At 34.0% G+C, this 23,765-nt stretch overlaps 1 protein-coding gene across 2 annotated transcripts in view; it reads right to left on the bottom strand.

The window, feature by feature from the left end:
• The window catches only part of LOC145286190 (glutamine-dependent NAD(+) synthetase-like), a 146,807-nt gene extending 136,032 nt beyond the window's left edge, over positions 1 to 10,775 (bottom strand). The window contains exons 1-2 of one of the 2 annotated variants that reach the window (XM_080134983.1): positions 10,536 to 10,775; positions 95 to 155 (exon numbers count right to left, since the gene is read on the bottom strand). In XM_080134983.1, the coding sequence (XP_079991109.1) occupies positions 95 to 155; positions 10,536 to 10,620 (146 nt within the window). In that variant the 5' untranslated portion in view covers positions 10,621 to 10,775. The remainder of the gene's footprint in view (positions 1 to 94; positions 156 to 10,535) is intronic. The other variant, XM_080134982.1, reaches the window with a different exon arrangement.
• Between the last annotated feature and the right edge of the window lie 12,990 nt (positions 10,776 to 23,765).

Genomic DNA, 23,765 nt, shown 5'->3' with positions numbered 1-23,765 from the left:
AATTTTATTAATGGTTTCATGGATGACATTTTTTCAGAGGGAAGGGAGGGGCACTATGTATAATAGAAAGATTACATAGAAACATAAATCTCACGTTATTTCTAGTTCTGGTCCAAGACGATAACTGGCACCACGTTCTTTAGCTTGCTTGATACCTGGCAGAGAGAAAAAGAAAAAAATCAGTGAAAAATTATGCAAAACTTTTCTTTTTATTCAATTTAAATCTTCATATTTGAATTATCTGGACTACTGTTCTCATCTTGAGTGTTATTCGCACAACTTTTTGGCTGATGTAACCCGCAGATTAAATAAGGGGTTCTGTTTGAAATTCCATGCAGATTCTCAAGTTTAAAAAGACGCACCTAAAGAAAGTCCGAAGTTCCATCAGCCGAAACATTGTATGGATAATGCCCAAGATGAAAACAGTAGTCCAAATAATTCAAATACTATGAATTACCAATTCTCATCTCAAGAATACAAAAACAATTCTTTCAGTTGAAATTTTATGATAAAATCATCATCATCGTCATCATCAGATGTTATGTATTTGTATAAATGATTGTTTGTTGTTGTTATTATTAAGTGGAAATCAACCGAGCAGATGCCATTAGGCAACTTAATTTATAAAGCGATCACTCACCACCCCCATCTCTCAGAATGACATCCCATGACGTAAGCATGAGATATTAGAGTGGGTGAGTTAACTAGTGCTTACATTAGGTTAGGTGTCCCTTTGTTTCTCTATTGTATTTGTCTTGTTGAGAATTTCTCGTATTTATGTTTTTCGTTCCTTGAAACAACCTTTTTTTTCTTCTGTATTTCATCCATTTATGTGTGACTGTCTCTAATATTTAACTGTCTCTTGATTTGTGTGACGGCAGCATCAGCTATATGTACAACCAAACATGTGTACGGCGTTTATGGAAAAAGTAAATATAAAAATTTGCCTATATTAAAAAAACAAACATTTCTTTTAAATAAAAATAAAATCATGATTGTGGACTGTTTTTTGTGCTAATTCAAATAATTTTACAATAATATTATATTTTAAGATATATTTACATTCATCTTTATAATTATATATATATATATATATATATATATATATATATATATATATTTTACTACTCGCCTGAGGATGACCAATGGAGGTCAAAAACGTTCGCGGTTATGGGAAATTTCTTTTTTCACTTGGAAAAAACGTTTGGAAAATGGTCCGACAAAGAGAAAAGGAGGATTACAAGAAAAACAAGCAAGAGTTGTCTGTGCTATTTAATGAAACGTGCATATATATATATCTAGAAGAAACTGCCGTAGGTTGACAATAACAGATGGCACATAAAAAGTTTTTATGTTTATGCCATTAGCTATTATGTAATCTAGCTATAGAACGCAATAACATACACATTATTTCGTAATATTAAGACATTACATTTATTCCGAGGAGCACCATAATCATCATCGTCCTAACCTACAGAGGAAGTAGGTAAAATTTCACCCCCACTATAGCAAGTTCTCTTACGATACCATTTTACCCCGAGTGCATTTATATGTCTTCATACTTAAGCCGTCATTAACTGATTACAGATTTCTTACACAATCTCATATTCTTACCTCCAACATTCTACACAAATAATGATTTCTCCCGTCCATAAATCCGGACCAGCTGATTGGCTGAGAAGTATGCATTCTACAATTCCCCTATTTGGTTATTCCATCCATAAACGAACAGTTCTCCACTATAAAACAGGCCACCATTTCTTTAAGTACACACTATTCTAATGTTTTATTTATATAATTCACGGAATTATTCCCTTAGAAACTCTTAACTTTTATTGTTTATTTATGAAAATATTACACTCCAAAAATAAATCATTGACGGTGCTATTACATTTATTCAACATCAACGGTCACCTGAAATCATAAACAGCTACAGGAAACTACTTCTGGTTCCAGTCACTCAGAGGGAGGGACAGTTAGAGATAGAGATACAGAGTGGGAGAGAGAGTGAGAAAGAGAGAACTAAGTCGTGTTACAGTATTATTTAGGCCAATCATGTGTTATAAGTGTTAATTCAAAACAGATTAAAACGACAAATAAATAAAAAGTTCTTTCTTTTTCACCTAAAGTACAGTATTGCCGATTTAAACTCCTTGGAATATATTGCAGAGAAGTAAAAAAACAAAAAAAAACAAAAAAACATAAATAATTAAATAAAGGTTACCAATACTAATAAAGGTTGCTTTTCTACCTACATAGAAATATTTACACAATTAAAATCATTGTGAATTTATTCAAACGCTCCTTTAGAAAAGACATATATAAAGTAAAGTGGTGGTTATGCACTAACGTTCCATGCTAATTTTTTCAATAGTTTTTACAGGTTAAATCAAAGTTTTACAATAAATAAAATTATTAGGTGAACGTACAGAATAGTTACAAAACACCTGGCGGTTTGGTAACATAAGTGCATACAACTGAATATACCATGCTTTTTTTTCTTACAATTTTAAATCATTGTGAATTTATTCAAGCGGTCCTTTATCTTGCTAAGTCAATCCACACCTCAAAAAAAAATATGATAAAAAAAAAATTATTTTTAGAAGATACATATTTTTTTTTTCTTCTTTCATGTCATGGTCGAGGAGGTAACAACTGGCACGTCCTAAGAAGTTAGAAATTGAGGCTGAATGAGATTTAAATTTCTGATAATGGTGTGAACGTTGGTCAAACACATGGGTCAATAACAATAGGAAATTCATTGTTTTAAAAACAATCGATATTCAGAATTTAAGATTTTATAGTTGAAAAGACTGGACAAGTGCAAAATTGATTTTGTTTATTTATTGAATTCTTTTTTTTTAATTTTCGAATAGTAAAATACTTCTTATCAGGAAATACAAACAGTTATTTTCTTCTTATTTTGTGCTTGGTTGCGGAGATAACACCTGGCACGTCCTAAGAGGTTGGAAATCGAGGCTGAATAAGATTTTAATGTCTGATAACAGTGTGAACATTGGTCGAATGCATGGGTATAATAATAAAACATTCATCATTTTAAAATGCATATATATATATATATATATATATATATATATATATATATATATATATATATATATATATATACATGCTCGGGTTTTTTTATATTCAAAAGTAATGGACTAATGAATTCAACGAGGTTGTTAGATAGTGCTCAATAAAAAGAGCTGATAATACTTGATTATTGTTATATAAACATGCTCACATCCCGCTGCTACAAATAGCCACTTGTTTCAATCAAACAACAGATATCATCAGGCAGCGACTTGACTATTCAAAAGTTCAATGAATAATATTCATTCAAAAAGCGGGATGTGAGCATGTTTATATAATAATAGACAAGTATATATATATATATATAGATATGTTATTTGTTTTTGCGATATGTTTTGAATAAATTCAATTATTTACGAAAGTGCATTTTTACCTAAATGCGAGTTGGGAATAATTTTCCCTTTAACCAACTTGGTACCCCCACATGGGGAGCGGCATACATATTGCTTTTAAAATATTATTATATACACGGCATAATCACATTGACAAACTGGTTCTTGCCAGATCACTTAAGTTAAGCAACGCTGAACCTGACCAGTACCAGATGGGTGACTATTTGGGAAGGTTAGGCACTGTATGTACCATGCCAGTCATAGAAATTTCCAGGTTGGTATCTGAGGCGCATTAATTCACTGGGAGAGATGCACCCTCAGTCTTCGTTAAGATACACATACATATATATATATATACATATATATATATATATATATATATATAAATAAAAACACACACACACACACCTTTATAAATATATCTATCTTTCTTTTTACACACACATATATTTCCCCAAAACCTCTGGCCTTGGTGGAGGGGAGATAAAACTTGCTATTATGGTTTCAAATTATCTGAAATAACAGCAAGCGGAGACTTAATTCCAAATATTTCTCACGTGTTATATCTCCCCTCTTTCGGAAATAGGGTACGATCATGAATATCTCCAGTATCAAATAATCTTTATACACTGTGAAATTTACTTCATGTATGAAAACCAAAGAGGAAGATATAACATAGCAGAAAGTTTTAGTCTCCCCTCCATCAAGGCCAAAGGTTTTGGGGAAATATCAGATATTTTGTAAGTTGTATGCAAAACTAGGAAAACAGAAGCCTATGATTGAAATATTGGCAACGGTGCAGTATCTTTCAACCCTAAAAAAATCCTTTAAAATTACCACTATTAAAGGTTTTCGGGGGTGCTGAAAATGAAAATAATGTTTAAAACTCCAGGAAAAGAGTACTTTACAAGATAAGAAGAAATTATAGTTTCAAAAAGTGGGGAATCATTTTTCTATATTAATTTAACATAAAATGAACACCCACTTTATAGCCACCTTTGTTATTTTTTTTAGGGGTGGTTGTTATTTAGTAATTATGGCCTAGTAGACCAGCACAAAACCTATTTTTAAAAACTTGTTTTCTATAGGTTTGCAAGTGTGATGAAAACGAATATCACATTTAAATTTTCTACAAATAAGTATTTTTCTGCGTATTAAGCAATTCTTGTTATTAGTGGTGGTCATAGTTGTAGGCACGAGCATGCATATTTTTTGCTTAATACTCGGAAAAATACTTATTTGCAGAAAATTTAAATGGCAATATTCGTTTTCAGTACACCCGAATAACTATAGAAAAACTATATAGTTTTTAAAATAGATTTTGTGTTGGTCTACAAGTCACAATAAACACTACCCCTAAAAAGATAACAGACCGCCTAAAAACTTACATCCTACACAAATAATGATTTCTCCCGTCCATAAATCCGGCCCAGCTGATTGGCTGAGAAGTATGCATTCTACAATTCCCCTATTTGGTTATTCCATCCATAAAATGGGTGCTCATTTTACGTTAAATTAATATAGAAAAATGATCTCCCACTTTTTAAAACTATAATTTTTTTTTTCATATCTTGGAAAGTACTCGTTTCCTGGCATTTTAAACATTATTTTCGTTTTCAGTACCCTCAAGAACCTTTAATAGCTGTAATTTTAAAGGATTTTTTTAGGGTGGAAAGATACTGTACCTTTACCGAAACATTTTATGGCTGTAAAAAGGTGCCAAAAATAGGTTTTGAATGATGGATGATCCCCTTAATGTGCAACCTTAAAGACAAATGTCACATAGCCCACTACACAATTCAGGTCATTACCTTTCCAACGAGCCCTCATGATTCTGATCAATAGTTGCTGAGATTTTAAGCTTATAAAATTGCCAAAAAAATGTGGTATATTTATGTCTATACTCCTATAAATTTGGGTTTTCGTGTATTGATATTCATATAAAAACCCTTTTTCTATTTATTTAAAAAGATATTATTTAAAAAGAAAATACAACTTTGTTATATAGAGGATCAAGCTAATTTTCATATTCTTTTAAATATTCATTTTAATTAATTCCTTATTAGTTTTTTCAGTTTTCTTATGGGATGATCATTTTTAGTTAACTATCACGTGTAATTATATTCATGCAGATATTCTACATGATTTATATTTGCATAAAAAGATTATAGTAAACACAAGTCTCTTTCTATATATATTTACATATGCGTATATATATTTGTTCCAAGATTTTTGCTTATCAAACTCCTCTGTCAGTTTTTGGTCTACAGACATGAAACTTAATATATAGAGTATTCAAACCCATGCAAAACTTTATATTTGGGTTTTAGCCAGGGAAAATTGGTGCAAAAGTGTAAAAATTAAAAAAAATGGAATTTGTCAAGGGAAGGTCGAACGACGGCATTACGAATATGCATGCAAAATATAATAGCTATTGGTTCATGTTTTAATTTTTAGCCTTGCAGCAAACATGTCTTCATAGATCACGCATTAATATCAAAGGAAAAAGTAAATTGTAAGCTAAACGTTTTGTTTTCGCTTCTCAAAAGGTGGCGCACGAGTCATTTTTTTTTTAATTTTAAATCATTACTATATATTGGGTCCAATATAATATAGAACTACGAAATCTGGATTAATCAAAATATCATATTTAAGCATATTTTACGACTGAACAATGCTGAGCGGCCTGCTAGTATATATATATATATATATATATATATATATATATATATATATATATATATATATATATATATATATACTCGTAGCCAAATTGAATACTGAAATGCTCATATCTTTGGTTCGGGGGGGGGGCGGCTATATAAAAATTTGCATGCAACTTGATGATAATACTATTCTATGATTAAAATTTAAAATTTTATGACAATTGGTAAAAAAGAACCTATCTTTTCAAACCAATAAAATATGCCCAAATTTGCCTACATTTGTATATATAGTGTCCTGGCAGGCTAGCTTCAGTTTTGCAGCTTTGGAATAAATTTTGCTTAGGGTTTTTCTTAGCTTGGTTGTCTCCCTTTTAGTTGCCAGGCCACTAATATAGATAGATAGATAGAGCACATGTATGGTCTTTTCAACCGTTAAATCTTTAATTTTATACATACATATATATATATATATATATATATATATATATATATAATTTAAGATTTAACAGTTGAAAAAGGTCACACAAGTGCAATCTCGAATTAGAACAAAGCCAAACATGGAAAAATAAATATATATATAGGTAGATAGAGTATGAAATGGGGAGGGGGAGAAGGGAACAAAGAGGGAGATAAAAAAATCTTTTATCTTTAATCCACTCGGTCAAAATAAATTCTAAGAAATGAATCATGTTCAATGTGAATACATGTAAAGAATTGCAAAATCATGTTTCCCTATGAAACCTTGTTAACTTTAATTAGAAAATTATCTCACTTGAAAAGCTTTATATATATATATATATATATATATATATATATATATATAGAGAGAGAGAGAGAGAGAGAGTGAAAGAGAAATAAAAAAGAAATAAACCAAGTTATGTGTTCATCAACGTTTCTTCTTTATTTTGAGACTTCCTCTAGATGAATGAAATTAAAAAAACAAAACACCAGTACACATATTTGAAAATATATTTTTCATGTAATGAAATGTATGACCTTGTTCCATTTCAGGAACAGAAAAAGTAGTTGGAAAAAAAAAAAAAAAAAAAAAAAAAAAGAGAGTAAGATTATTTTTTTTTATAACGTCATATAGCCGTTAATATATTTAAAAAAATATGCAATTCATATTTTCTTTTGGAACAAATAAGTCCGTTATAATTCAAATATGGATGTGCAGCTGAAATGACATGAGTGTACTTTTGTTATGTAATTTATTGACTGATTATATGTATTGATTATTATTGGTGGTGTTTTCTATGGTGTGAGAGAGTTAATCTGTGTTTAAAATTAAATTATGTTCTTTTAATAAAAGTTTACTAATTAATGGTGATACATTATAGAAACTCCTGTTTTTTTTTATTGTGCTTGAATTTGCAATAAGCAGCTGATTCAAGAAGTCTCCGGTGCGGTTTATTTGAAATAAATTTAACTATTTTTGCTTGTTTAAAATCAAAAGTATGATTACGCTGCAATGTATGAGAGATTAATGCATTCAGGACATAGCTATTTCTTATATCTTTTATGTTCATCGAGCCTTTTCTCTAATCTGCGTTGGGTTTCACCAACGTATATATGATGGCTATTTTGGCAAGGAACAGTGTATATGCCTGCATTGGAAACAGGGTTGTTTTAGAGATTTTTTTTTTTAATTTTCAATGACTTTTTTCGTTTCTGGAATGGAACAGGGTCATACATTTCATTACATGAAAAATATATTTTCAAATATTTGTACTGGTGTTTTGTTTTCTTAATTTCATTCATCCAGAGGGAGTCTCGAAATAAAGACGAAACGTCGATGGACACATAACTTGATTTGTTCCTTTTTTATTTCTCTATTTCGCCTATTTCCATTATTCTCATCATATATATATATATATATATATATATATATATATATATAAAAAGAATAAACTGCTCTACCCTAGTCTATGGCAACCTGAAGGCTCTTTTTTATTAGCTACTATGTTAAGTTTAAGGAAGGGACCAACGTTTTCCTAGGATTACTCCACTTACCCTTGATCCTCTTATAATGCTGAGTGGTTAGCAAGAGGGCATTAAGTACAATTTTTACGTCCTTGGCATGACTTGACCAAGAATTGAACTGTGTTCTTTTGACCTATTAGTGAACATGATAATCATCATCATATAAAGTTTAACGTCCATTTCTTTTGTTGGATGTGTTCAATGGCTTTTAGAAATTGACTTTCAACCCAATCTATCTATAGGCAGGTCTTTAATTTAAGCTACATAAACTGAAATTATTTACTTTGGAACTTATCTCCTTAAGCGAAGCAAGATTTTTTTTTTTATACACCAGATGCCGTTCCTGACCCCAACCCAGTGAGATGATGGCGACCAGTGTAATTATCAAGACTACCAAGACTAAAAGCGTGATTCACCTGCACTCACTAGTCCACTCTAAATAACTTGGAAACTAAAACAAGTTTAATTTAATCAGTTGACTTTTGATGTAGTAAACCGCTTAAAAGGAAACTAAATTATTTAAGTTGCAAATTAATTCAAAACAATTTATATTTTTATAAATTGATGGGATTAAAAAATATTTGTATTAAACAAAGACTGAGCTAAAAAAAAGTTATTTTTAGATGGGGTTTTAATTTTATTAGGAATATTGGTGCGGTTGAAAGAAATATATATAGAAAGATATATCAGGCTGGTGCAAAAATAATGTCGTTTTTATCAGATACATATACGTCAATAAACGACATTATTTTTGCACCAAAATGTACCTATATATATATATATATATATATATATATATATATATATATACTTGTCCGTCTCTTCTACTTTTTCTTAGAGACTACTACGTCAAGCTGGCTGAAATTTTGTATGGACATGGTGCAGTCAACTAAGTATCATGGTGTCCGTTTGATACACACTTAGAGACTAATAGGGATTACTTATCATAACAAAGGTCCATACAAAATTTCAGCCAGATCGGTCCAGCAATTTTCAAGAAAACTTCTAGAGTAAATGTACTATTGTGGTGACTAATCTCTAATCCCAAACAGTGCATCGAATGGATACAATAATACTTAGTTTAAAAAGAAAAAATCCATACACAATTTCAGCCGGATCGGCGCAGTAGTTTCTGAGAACTACTAGAACAGACAAACACAGATTATATATCTATAAAAGTGACCTTATCTGTATGAGGATTTGAACCTCTGGAACAAATCTGATTTGGTCTTTAGTCGGTAAAAATAGCTGCTAAGGGGTCAACATTGAACACAATCGAAAGTTGCAAGGTGTAAGTCAACTTAAAGTGCTCTACGCATGTGTAAATGTACATTCACAACGTTATTTTTTAAAAAAATTTATATGCGTATGCACGTGGCTCAGACAGTAACGACTAAGGCTGAGATTTTGGTTTCGATTCTAGCTGATGGCACCCAAGTAATATATATATATATATATATATATGTATATATATATAATGAAATAAATGAATGAATCTCTTAATAAAATAGAGTTACTTCCCTCAGTACAATGACGAAGATTGCAAAAGCGCCCCAAAATAGCCAAGAATGGACTCGTCGGTATTTCTCTGTAGGAGTGCTGACACTTGTCTTGAATTGTGTACTAGAGCATTTCAGTACTTTGACGGAGAATCTAGAGTTAGTTCCGGAAATGGCCGATAATGTTTACGATTTAAAAGCCCCCTCCCCCAAAATGTAAAAAGGCAGATCACACTTAACATGCGAAGAGTTAGTTTAGAGACTTAGTGTTTAAAATTTAAAAAAAAGCAAAAAAAAAAAAAACAGCTCTTCAACAGAAAAAGTAAAGTTGAAAAAAAAAAAAAAATCAGCAACTTCACCAGAATTTGAACCGAACAGAGTTTGTTTGTTTATTTTTTTGTACCCTGACCTAAGTTTTAGACTTTATTCGGCAAAAGTACCTATGCACTTATGTTACCGTGCTAAAAGTACATATGCACTTATGTTACCGTGCTAAAATAATAACATTATTTAGAAAGCCATTGTTAATATGGGGAGGGGGTGTTTTGTAACTATTCTGTACTTTCACCAACAATTTAATAATAATAAAAAGATCGTTAATCTTCAATTTACCTTGAATACTATAGCATGGTAACATAAGTGCATAAACACCGTCAGTTTGGTTCGGTTCAAATTCGGTAGAAGGTTCGGGGGGGGGGGGAGAAGCTTTCTCAAACGATCAGCCCTTCTTAAAAGCGAGGAGGAGATAGTACCTGGGAGTGCATACTGCATCTCTTATGATTGAACACTAACAGCGGGACCATCCACTATCACTGGTTGACAGATCCTTTCGAACCGAGTGCCAAAAACGAATCATTGTCGATTGGCAAGTAAAATTTAAAAAAAAAAAAAAAAAAAAAACCCGCAAAATTGCCGTTATTATAAAAAAGCACTTTAACTTTTTAAGTAAATATACTTACTTTCGATGATGCGAGTGCAATTGCCGTCAAAGTCTAGTGCCCATTGATTAAGAGAACAACTGGCTACAGTTATTTTCCTGCCCATTTTTTAGGGATAAGTTCACCCTTTTGTTCAAGGAAAGAAATAATACGCACAGAAAAATAGACGAACTTATTTGGTTGGTCTTTTTAAGTGAGATCCGCGAGTTGTCAATGACGCCTTCACAAATAAAATAGATTTTCTTACTGACGAGCGCGATTAGAGTTATTTCCCTTGATGACCAACTTAAATACAAAGGCGTTGGCTATTTTTTAAAATAGGTGCGGCGAAATATGGCGATACCTGTTTTTTTATGAACTTTTTTCATTTTATGAAAAAAATTGCATCTAAGTGTCCTAATTTGGTTGTTGTGCAGAATTCAACATAATAAAAATATAAAAAAAAATGCCTGCTTATGCGCCTATGTTACCGTGCTTTTCTTTTTTTTTTTTTTAATCGTATTTTTCATGTTCAATGCAAGTTTTACGATATTTTTTTAAAATTAAATTGTTAGGTGAAAGTACAGAATAGTAATAACACTGAGAAACTCCCTCCCATGTAAAGAACGGCTTTCTAAATAATAACGTTATTACTTTTGCACGTTAACATAAGTGCAAAAAGTACTGCAAAGTACTGTAAAGGACTAGGATATATAAATCCTAATCCCGTTACAAAAGAAAATAATGAAACGAATGGAATTGAAGGAAACAAAAACTCAATTGATGGATAAGATAAACGTCGTTTATTTACTGTTGAAAGAATGAATGTTTTAGATATAACACGTGTTCATGTCCGCGCGGGTGTAACCATCGTTTGTTGCGGGACTGGTGGTATAGAAAGAAAAGGAAATGCGTGTTCATCTCACTATCGTTTGTTCACGCGTGGGAAGAGCAGTGAGTAATATAGTAGAAATGAGAATGATAGTTCAGCGTGTAGACAAAGACTGTGAGTGTATGTACGTGAACGTGAATATATGTACGTGTGTGGATGTGCGCGCGTATGTATGTGACTAGTAATGTAGCTTGAGATGTGCACGCGTGTTTTTGTGTGAGACTAGAAAAGGCTCGCGCAATACTCCCCTTCCTAGGAAAAAGAAATATATAGGCAGTGTATATATATATATATATTTATATATATATATATATATTTTTTTTTTTTGTAAGTAATGCTTTTGGCAATTGACTCTTCGTCTTGTTTCTTTTTTTTTTTTTTTGCTGTTGATGTGGTTGTTTAAATAAAATGTCAAAAACGGAGTGTGTTCATAAAAAAAAGGATTTATTTACGCGCGGAAAGGCATTTACTCTTTTTTTAGGGTGATATTTGTTAGGTTGTTTTTTTGTGTGCTGACATGTGCAACGAGTTGCTTGGACCGTGAAGTGAATTGTTCGTTTGGAAGGAAAATTTTTTTGTGTTGATGTCGTGTGTACAGTTGCCATTGTCTTCGCATGTGGGTTTGCGGCGTGTGTGTACATTGTTTGGACGGGCGCTAGTTGCGCATTCGTTCTTGTTGAATGGGGGGGTGGTTGCCGGCTGTCAGCGAAACTTCCAAATTGTAAGTTTATCAGTGTGCGTGGTGCATCTCAAACTCGTATTGTTGATTCAACTTCTTCCTATGTGTTGATAGGGATGTCCTGTAATCGTTTCTTTGTTGTTGCGTCTGCTGTGTGGGAGGGAATGTGTATAGGTCTATATGATTTTGCTTTTCGCGTTTGTTGCAAGTTAATGTCAGGAAACCGTGAAAAATGTTTGTCGAGCTCGAATTTTTCTTTAAATTCGCTATGAAGTCGACAGCTCCATGTTTGTTGTTCTGCCGAGTCTGACGATGGGTTTCGTCATTGTTGTTTGTAGTAGTTCATTTGTTTTTTTTTGTTGAAAAGTTCGTTTTTTTCTTTATCAAATAAAACGTGCATCTCGCCCAAAACAATTAATTTAAAAAAAGCTAGGGTCGCCATGCTTGTTCGTTTCACGTCTCATCGTGCGCCGGTTTGTTGTGAGACTTGTGGCATAGGAGGAAATTCGTGTTCCTCTCGCGTTCGGGTGTCACCATTTTGTAGCGGTCTAGGGTATAGAAGGAAATGCGTGTTCCTCTCGCGTTCGGGTGTCACCAATTTGTTGAGGTGGTGCAAATTAGGAATAATGAATTGAATTGAGAAAGAGACGAAGTACGTGTTAAATTGAATTAAACGAACAGGAATTTATTTCATGAAGAAACAAATGAAAGAAAAGGGTACAGCACGTGTTTAGTTTGGCGTGCGTCTCCCGCTGTTAACTGGTGAGAAAGAATGTTTATAGCTTGGCGTGCGTCTCTCACTGTTAGCTGGTTAGAGGGAAAGTGTATTGTTTGGCGTGCATCTCTTGTTGTTAGCTGGTGAGAGGGAAAGTGTATTGTTGTGGAGAGAGAGAGTGTGAGTGCTTCGTTCAAACTCATCCATTTCATTTTAAAATAACAGGGTCACCATCGTTTGTGTAGGACTAGGATATATAAATCCTAATCCTGTTACAAAAGAAAATAATGAAACGAATGGAATTGAAGGAAACAAAAACTCAATTGATGGATAAGATAAACGTGTCGTTTATTTACTGTTGAAAGAATGAATGTTTTAGATATAACACGTGTTCATGTCCGCGCAGGTGTAACCATCGTTTGTTGCGGGACTGGTGGTATAGAAAGAAAAGGAAATGCGTATTCATCTCACTATCGTTGGTTCACACGTCGGAAGAGCAGTGAGTAATATAGTAGAAATGGGAATGATAGTCCAGCGTGTAGACAAAGACAAAGGATAGAGGGTTGACATCAGTTAGCAGTCAGCTACGCGAAGGTATTCTCAGGGACAAGTTGTATATATATAGAGAGAAAGAGTGAGAATGTCAATCCAGTTCATGGAGAGAGGAAGTGTATAAAGTGTACGTACGGTCTGTTATCTTTTTGTCCCACATAGTAGCAAGTGGTGCAAGGTACGCACGTGCACGCGCATGCCGAAAAGGCACGCTGTCGGTCCGTAGACTGTCCAGCTAGGAGGCTGGTCTGAAAAGGCTGGAAACAGCTTGTCTCTTGCTTTTATACTTTTTTCCGGTGGTCTTTTGCACATGTGTGGATTTCCTTTGAAAGGGGAAGTGACGTCGTCCATGCGTGCGTGTATGTATATACACGTGAATGTGAGAGTATGTACGTGAACGTGAATATATGTACGTGTGTGGACGTGCGCGCATATGTTTGTGTGCGCGTATGTATATGACAAGTAATATAGCTTGAGATGTGAACGCGTGTTTTTGTGTGAGACTAGAAAAGGCTCGCGCAGTACCAAAAAGTTTGTTTTTTTTAATGCAGAAAAATCTTTATGATGTACTATAGCATGGTAACATAAGTGCATAAGCACAGTCGGTTTGGTTTGGTTCAAATTTGGTAGAAGGCTTGAAAAAAAAAAAGAAGCATTCTCAAACAATCAGCCCTTCTTAAAAGCGAGGAGGAGATAGTACCAGGGAGTGCATGCATCTCAGATGCACTGCCACTGCATCTCTTATGATCATACTGCGGGACCATCGCAACATAAACGAGTTGAACCTTGCTAAGGCACTACCGATTCTTTAACCGAGTGCTGAAAACGATGTACATACAACAAAAATGTCATATTTCAAAAATCATGTAAATTGACCAAGTATTTTTTTTAGGTAAATGTTTACTTTAACTACAACAGAAAACCGACCAATAAAATTTGCTTTTTTAAAGGTTTTCGGGGTCGCTGACTATGAATTTGATATTCAAACCCATCGCAAATTTACCGTTTGCATGGTATTAATCCCTGAACCTTCGCACTATTTTGTGCCAACTCACCGCTGTCGTTTATGGTATTCTTACATGATGCGTTCGCACATGGACACGCATAGTAAGGTGACTTGTCCCCTCGCGGAAGAATTTTTAAGCAGACATTTGAAATAACAAGTTTTCAAAAACAACAAAATGTGGTTCATTTTTCTGTGTTACGTAGTTTTTGATGCTTTTTAATTGATCTAAAAAAATTTAGTTTTCACGAGCGGTTTACAAAACCATTTTTATTTTTCATTTTTTTTCTTATATAAAATCATTTTTTTAACGATTTTTAATGATCTTAAAAAGTAAATAGTATCCAATACACGACCCGATTTTGATCTCGGTAGTTTGAATTGAGTTGCTTCCTTTTATGTTAAAAGCAACATGGTGGATGAAAACCCAAACTATCACTTATTCTTAAAATTGGACATTTTTTTAGTTAAAAAAGTGCTTGATCAATTTTCGGAATTTTGAAATATGAAATTTTCGTTCGGCAATGAGCACGGTACATCATAAGTATTTTTCTGCCCTTTTGTTTATTAATTAGATTGAATTCTGGACAAGCATCCCTAATTTCAGCGAATTTAGGTTATAGCTGCATGTGTATGGGTCACACGCGCAAGATATAGATGAAAACGTCACAATGAGTTTTAGCAAAATCTAGGATACAAGACATAAAGGAAAGTTAACTTATCTCCCTCCCACGACCGGAAGATGTGACAATGAAAATTGCTGGGTTCTTCAGCCTCACACCTTGGAACTTTCTTTTGATAGTTACTTATCTCCTGTCACCCCCCCCCCCAATCCCCAAATCTGAAAATTTAGTCTAATCACTAAGTTGACCATAATTTTTTTTTTTTAAATTGACAATTATGGAATTTAGAGGTGGGGTGGCGGGATCTCGTAGACGTCCATTTCAAATCATCTTAAGAGGTTGTAAATTATTTTTTGGTCCCCAGACAAAAAGGTGGACCTGTAAATTCATCCTTGTCCGTTCGCACTTTTCTCAATAACTACGCCTTGGAATATTTGAAATTTTGCACAAACATTAAACATGATATGAGTAAAAAAGTAACAGAACGGATTTTCCGGGAAAACTCTGGTTATCCCCTCTAGGGGTGCCTTTTGGGTTAAAATAGTTAAAATTGATACTTTTGTGCTTATTAAAAAAAATTTGATAGCTTTAGAAAACTTTCTGAAAAGTTGTAACTAACTGATTTCTATATAATTTTGTTTGTCTATACTTCACGATAACTCTTGGGTTTGCCCCAGGGGCTCTTTTAGGCCTAATAAAAACACTCCATTTTTGGGACTATTTAACTGTATTTGTCGAAAAATTTTTACGTATGTCTATTTATTAGCAGTTTTGCATGGTGCTGAACTCCAATTTAAATATGTTAAGGTCATGGAAACTTTTGGGGCTAAATAGGGGGGGGGGGCAAATGATGGACTTAGTCATTTCTTTTTTTTGCATGGTGTAGAACTCAAATTTATATATGTTAAGGCCTAAAACTGCATCGTTTGTTCATTGTCATCAGGATTTGACGTTTCCTGGGGGAGGGGGAGCATACGACTTTATCATATTTTTTTTTGCCTTGTTCACTGTGCACTTACGGGAGACCATGCATGCTTAACTTGGTTTTCATTAATTCAATCTAAATATTCATTGTGCCAAGATAGAAGTGTAAGGTTTCATGAAAAAAGTAATAAAACTCCTAAACAGATGTTAACTCGTCATCTGTCATAGACAAAGTGTGTAAATGCATCACTATGCATAGGCTCCACCTAGAGAAAAACAATAAAAATTAATTTGCCAATGGGAGCAGGGCGCTAAAAATAAGATTTAACAACCAACGTGTTTATGGGAGCCGGCAAGGAGAAATATAGAATCAAAAATGTTGTAAACGATGAGAGAAGTAAACAAGACACCAAGGAAACAGAGCACAGGTGCAGTCAAGCGAGTCGTTACACTGATTTCGTTGTAAAAGCTGAAAACACTCCTCTCTATGACTGCTACTCGACCAACAAAAGGAAACAAGGAATAAGTACTCTTTATGAACATTCTCCTTTTTCTTCGTCCGTTTCTTCCAACACGTTACTTTGTATTATTTTGAAAGGTGACAACACATGAAAATGAACTTTTGAACACGCACATTAAAGCTAGTCTTTTATTGTTGATAAAAGTTATTCGAAACCTTATGTGTTAAATGGCGTTTCTATTTCATACTTTTTTTTATATTGCAATATACAAAAGTAATTTGCAATTATATTTTGTGTTGTTCACACTGAGGTTTGAACCTTTGATCGCCAGAAAGAGTGTAACTACTTTATCCATAACAATGCAGATCCTTGAAATGAAAAATCCAAATAATAGGAATAATCAATCTCCATCTAAAAAAATTTAGAAGCATAATTAAACCTAATTATTCATTGTGCTACACTTAATGAAAACATTAGAAATTTTTCTGTGTTCAAAACATACGATTCTCTTCTCATATACTAGCCATGTTCATGCATATTAGTTACGTTAACAACATCAATAAATATACATCAGATGTGTCGGAAAGAGAAAAATAGAATGAAAACAGTTGAATGCAATAACATTTAATTTATTCACTGTTTGATGTGAACATACATAAATGCATAAACAGCACAGATAAATATCTAAGAAAATGGGTACTAAGCAAAAAGTATAATTGTTCCCATTACAATAAGAAAAACGCAAGATCACAGTGTATTATCTGTTCTGGTGCTACATTTCACCTCTTCTGTTCTCGGTTAGTGGAGGAGAAATCCTCCATGACTAAGACAACATTTATTCTTTGTTCCTATCCAGAGTGACCCTTTTTGGAGAGCTAGATTTTCCCCACATTAAAAACCGGCCTTGTGTCTAACTCTGCCCTTGTGGAGAGGCAAGTAAATAGGTACAATAAGAAAACGCATGCATTACTGCAGCAAGAAAACAGAGCCATGTACAATTGCACTGAATACATAAATTGTATTTATATTGCTGTCTCTCTAAAAGCAATATACTACATGTAAAAATATATGCAGCAACGTTGTTTGATCGTTTGACCAAGAGCTGAGAGTTGAAGGGTGATACTTCGCTTGATAATCGCTGACCCCCATTGCTGTTCCCATGGTCTTCTCTTTCTTCTTCGTCTCCTGTTATCTCTTACATTGATGGCCGTCGAGAGGATGCACATGGGTTCACAAGTATAGAATTAAAATAGTATGAAACTGAACATAAAAACACAAATTCCAACACATTCTGCAAATATTAGTTGCACTGTGTGTATGATACCATCGCCCCTCTGAACGCTAATCTTCATTTACTGTCGAAGCTGTGTTCGTCAGATCAACTTATTTCCTCATTTCGACCTCCAAAAGATCTCTTGATCTTGTCCATACTGCAACCTGCATTCAGCTGTCTCAAACTCACAACTGTCCTCAATTTTGACTGTTGTCAGCAGTCGCAAACTCAAGATTCCAGAAAACGTCCTCAATTGTCACAAAACCCATGGCCACATCTAAAACTACCCATAAACCAACTCCTAAGTATATGTACCCTTTTATGTCTGGTCATTTATTCACCACATTTTGATCAACAATCCATTCAGCTTCCTTTTGTGCTCCTTTGTGAACAACTTCCTATCCATTTTTTTTTTTGCTGATAAACCTATTTCCTCTTTCTTTTGTTGTTTCTTTTTCTCTTTCTTCCTCCATCTCCCAACACTTGGGGGAGGGGAATGACAATAGTATCACAAAGGTACGTAATCAGAAAATCAATCTAACAGTCAAAGTCTGTTAGGGTTTGTAAAGCATGCTCAGAAAGAGAACAGAAGACAAGCATCTATGCACTTTGAAAGTCAAACTGTCATATATTGTGGTCGTATGTCAGTAGGTAGAGATTGAGTCAACTAGTATGAATTTGGCGAACAAAATATACTCAGGCATCTAACAAGTCAGGAAATAAGACTAAAAGTTAATTCCTTAAAGAAAACAAGATAGATGCAAATGCTTGATGATATAAGAAGTTAGATCACGTGTTCAACCGATTTGAGTTTGAAACAGCAGTTTTTGAGCAGTTTGTGTCAAACAAAGCCACAGAACAGACGTGTGCAAACAATATAGAAATCTGTGAACCTCGGATAAGCTGTCCATCGACAAACTCAGATAAGAAATAATTAATTCTAGTTATATATATTATAAGTTGAAAATTAAGGTTAGACTATTTTTACACAGAATTATTTTATGTCTCTCCCCTTCTTTTGGAACATTTTTTTCTTCTAAATAAAGCCCTTAAACTGCTATTAGTCTTTTTATGTTTTTGTGCACAAAGTTTATTTATGTAAGAAACAGATCTCAAGCCATGGGACAACTAACGACATGAAACAATGGCCATACCCAAGGAAAGTGACCATGGGAAGGAGTAACCAGCAGTAACATGCATGTACTAAAAAATTTATTCAATCGAATTATTCTAGATTGTTCACTGCATGAATGCACTTATGTTAAACGCCCAAGCATGTGTGGAAAAACTGTGTCCCCATGTGCACCCATTCATCGCATAAGGTAATGTCATTTAACATCATTGTTTATTCAAATGTTGCAAACACCAGAAAAAGGAAGCGTTTCATTTTGAATTGGTTGCCCTCTAGTATGAATTATAATATTAGTCTTGTATGAATTATAATATTAGTCTTGTATGAATTATAAGGGAGATAAATCTGGTCCAACTGGGATATTTAACGAAATGGTAATAATACATAGGGTTTGGTATATTTTTTGTATTTTCATTGATTAAAAGGAATTGTTACGCAAAATAGGAGAGTAAAAAGTGAACCTTGGTTTTACTTTTCGCAGCTTTGTAACTATCTTCCCTTATTTTGTCCTTTAGTTTTCACATTCTATGAACAATGTTTTTGACAAAGGAGGAAAAATTGCTGTATTCTGGGTTGGAATCTATCCATCTAACTCATTATTTGCTATTACTTTGAAGTAATATTTATCTTTTTTTATTTTTATTTCTTACATCAGGTGAGTTTGTGCCTTGTCTGGAGCAATTTACATAGAAAAGTTATCTTTTTATAGGAATGCTTATTTTCTTTAGTCGTGTCAACAAACAAATTTATGATTTTTCGATTAAAATTTTAAAAGAAATCCAGAAGTTGTCCAGCAATGGACACCAGTTTTCAAATGGGTAAAAAATATTGAAGATATTTGTATGAATACAAATTACTAAAAAAAAAAAAAAAATAAACAAACAAATAAAATAAAAAAAAAATAAATAATAATAAAAAAAATGTTGGAAGCGAAAATGGCAATAGTTGTTAATGATTGATATAATGAATAGGAGTTCGGGTTCTTCATTCTTACAAGAATATGATTGGCCGGTTAAGTCATAAATACCAAACGATAGAGCCACCTAGGACTGACATTGAAAGATACGCCACAAGCCTCACATTAAGGAATACCAGCTTCGACCACGAACACTTGTTCAATAAAGCAACTTACTAGATTATTAGTGGTAACTGTAGCAAAACCACTCAGCTACTTCAAACGAATATATCAGTGGCGAAGCGGATTCAAAAGGAACTAACAAATTTAAAAATAAAAAAGTAATGATGGTGGATTCAAAACAAACTTACAAGTAAGGAAAAAAAAATGGCAAACAATTCAAAACTATCTCATAAGTTAGTAATTGTTAGAAAAATCGTTACTTGAAGAAAGTGAGTATATATTTTGCGGTAAATGTTTACTTAAACTACAACAGAACACCGACCAATAAAATTTTTTTTTTTTTTTTTTTTAAGGTTTTCGGGGTTGCTGACAACGGATCTGATATTCAAACCTGTCGCAAATTTACCGTTTGCATGGTATTAACGCCTGAACCCTCGCACTATTTTGTGCCAACTCACTGCCATCGTTTATGCTATTCTTACATGAAAAATTAAAGTTCTTCTGCTCGGTGTATGTCAGCGCGTTACTTACGGAAAAACGGTAAATTAAACCGCAGAAGCACTTGTTAAATGTTATACAAGTTTTATAATTGAAAAAAACTCTCCAAAAAAAAAAATAAATAAAAAACGAAAAATAAAAATGCTTTTGTAAACTGCTTGTGAAAACTTAATTTTTTAGATCAATTAAAAAAGCATCAAAAACTACGTAACACAGAAAAATGAACCACATTTTGTTTTTGAAAACTTTCTTGTTATTTTAAATATCTGCTAAAAAATTCTCCCGCGATGTGACAAGTCACCTTACTACGCGTGTCCATGCGTGAACACATCATGTAAGAATAGCATAAACAATGGCGGTGAGTTGGCACAAAATAGTGCGGGGGTTCAGGGATTAATACCATGCAAACGGTAAATTTGCGACGGGTTTGAATATCAAATTCGTTATCAACGACCCCGAAAACCTAAAAAAAAAAAAAAAAAATTTTATTGGTCGGTTTTCTGTTGTAGTTAAAGTAAACATTTACCTATTTTTCTTCATATTTTTGTTTTAACTTATTAAAGAGGAACATATAAAAAAACAACTTTTTTATTTATTTAATGTTTGCAAAAGGTAAGAATTTGCCACTTCCTCTTGTTTGTTCTTAGAAAAGTTTGTTGTCTACAGAAATTACTCTTTTGCAGGAACATCAGTGGAGTTGGTAAAGCATGATCTCTGTCAATAAAATATGCACAATTTTCTCATAAAACAAAATAGCAGCTGATTTATGTAAATTCAAAATCAAGGGAGATAATTAATGAAATACCAGATTTTATCAATTACATTTTTTTTTTTTATTTGTTAAAAAAAATTCCCGTTTTTTTTAAAGGAAAAGAGCAACATATTTTATCAGTTGAATTGCTACTTAAGCAGAGAAAATACCATGCTCAAATAATAACGTTATCATTTAGAAACCCATTCTTAACAGGGAGTGAAGGTGTTTGTAACTATTCTGTACTTTCACCAAAGATGTTAATAAACAAGATACTGTAAAGCTTTAATTTAATTTGAAATACAATTTAAAAATATAATATGGTACCTTCTCTGCATAAACACCGTTAAATTGATTTATTTTTAGATTTGAAAATGTGTTACTTTTTTTTTTTTTTTTTTTTTTTTTTTTTTTTAAAGAATTACATTTTTTTAGAATTGTTGTTAAAATAATTACTTTTGTTTTTTTTTACACAGTGATCACCACTTATCAAGGCCCGGAAGCCACTCAGGGATAAGGGTTACTGCAAGTACATTACGTTAGTGAGGAGATTTGATGAAGTGTTTACTTAAGGGGGCGGTTCATTAGGAATTTGTTAACATTGGACTTGAACACATCCAAGTTGTAGTCCGGAGGGAAGCAGGCAGACGGAACAGAGTTCCACAGGCGTGCAGTTCTAAGAAAGAAGCTTTGTTCATGGAATCTGCGTTTTGATTTAGGCAGATATAGAGTGGGGGAAATTTTTCACTAGACGGGTGTTTTTCGTGAAAGATTGGCGAGGGGGGACCAGAGATTAGAGTTCAGACGAGCATCTGCCATGGAAATAACAATAAAACAAGGACAGGCTCGCAAAGTCTCTTCTGTGGGAGAGAGGTTGCAGGGTAGAGAAAAGGGCATCCCCCACTAAGCCACAAAGTCTATTTTGTACTCTGTCAAGGCAGGATAGGCTGTTTTTAGCAGCTCCTGTCCAGATATGGCAACAGTATTCCATCCTTGGACGTACTTGGCTTTTATATAGATAGAGAATTGCATCAGTAGTGAGATATCTTCTGGAGCGGTAGAACGATCCCACCATCTTTCCAGCGACCTTGGCAACAGAGTTGATGTACGTGTTCCATTTCAGATCAGGAGTAAAGGTCAAACCCAGAAGCTTGTCAAAACACGGGGCCTCACCCAGACAAGAGCCATCCATCACAATTGATGCCAGCTGGGGATCAGAGCGTTGATGATGTAAGGATAGGAGTTTGGTTTTGGATGCATTAAAGGTAACCAGCCACATCTTCCCCCACTGAACCACGCGCTCGAGATCAGAGGAGAGAGAATCAGAGAGAACTTTGTCATTTACAGCCTTTGATGTGTTGCCGTAGATGGTCGTGTCATCAGCATAGATGTCAACGAATGATTTAAGTATGTGTTTAGGGAGGTCATTGATGTAGATCAGGAAGAGAGTTGGGCCCAGAATTGACCCCTGAGGGACTCCAGCATTTATATTGCAGGCCTCCGATTTTTGTCCATCAACCACTACTCTTATGAGCCTACCAGAAAGAAATGATTTAATGATTGAGAAAACATTTCCAGTTATACCGTAGCTGGAAATCTTGTGAAGTAGACCCTTATGCCATACCTTGTTGAAGGCCTTTGATATGTCAAGAGCAATTGCCCTAGAAAGGAAGCCTTTGTCAAGAGATTCACTAATCCTGTGGGATATAACCATCAGCACATCTGTGGTAGATCTTGCAGAGCGGAAACCATATTGTGTGTCACTAAGGTTATTCCTGCTGAGGTGGTTGACTATTCCAGCAACTTACTCATAACACACAGGAGACTTATAGGTCTGTACTGAGAGGGAGATGACTTATCACCTGAATTCTTAAATACAGGGCAAACTGATGAGGTCTTCCAGGGAGTCGGAAAGCACTTCTCCTTAAGGGAGCACTTAAATAGTTTCGTAAGTATGGGAGCAAGTTCTGGTTGAAGCTTTTTTAACACTATAATTGGGATGCCATCAGGGCCAGTTGCTTTACTGGAATCTAGGTTCTTTATTAGCTTGGCGACCTCATGCACGGATATTTGTATGTTACCTAGCTTGTTCTGTGTTATAGGAGGAAATATGGGGAGTTGATGGCCTTCGTTGCATAGGGTAGAATTAGCTGCAAAGTTCTTTGCAAATAGTTTGGCCTTGTCTGACGCTGACGAGATGACCTCTGGTCCATTGATAATGGTTGGGATAGAACGCACACTTCTGTTCAGGATCCTATTTGTTATTTGCCAAAACTGGTGGGATCTAAGCCGCTGATCAGCTACCTTGGATTTAACAGACTGGGCATATAGCTCTCTTGCATTTTTGATTACTCTTTTACAGTGGTTGCTGGCAGACCTGAAAGCAGCTTTAGTCTCAGTGCATCTATTACGTTGGTAGCTATGGAAAAAGTGATTTCTGTGCGCGATAGCAGCAGCACATTCTGGGGAGAACCATGGCTGGCTGTTAGGTTTTTGTTGGAATTTTTTAGATGGTATGAATTGGTCTATGCCTACAATTAACCATTCGGTCAGATCTGATACTATAGAGGACACTTCCTTTTTAAACATGGAGTGCAAAGGTAAATCAGATATGAATGTACGGAAGCTATCCCAGTCAGCCATAGAGCATCGGTATACAGTACGGTGGAGGAGTACGTCTGGGGGCTTCTT

This window comes from Euprymna scolopes, chromosome 10 (assembly GCF_053919585.1).
Source record: "Euprymna scolopes isolate OS-2025 chromosome 10, ASM5391958v1, whole genome shotgun sequence".
In the NCBI taxonomy this organism is placed as follows: Eukaryota; Metazoa; Mollusca; class Cephalopoda; order Sepiida; family Sepiolidae; genus Euprymna; species Euprymna scolopes.
Note: the sequence above shows the minus strand (reverse complement) of the source record. Positions and strands in the feature narration are given on the sequence as shown.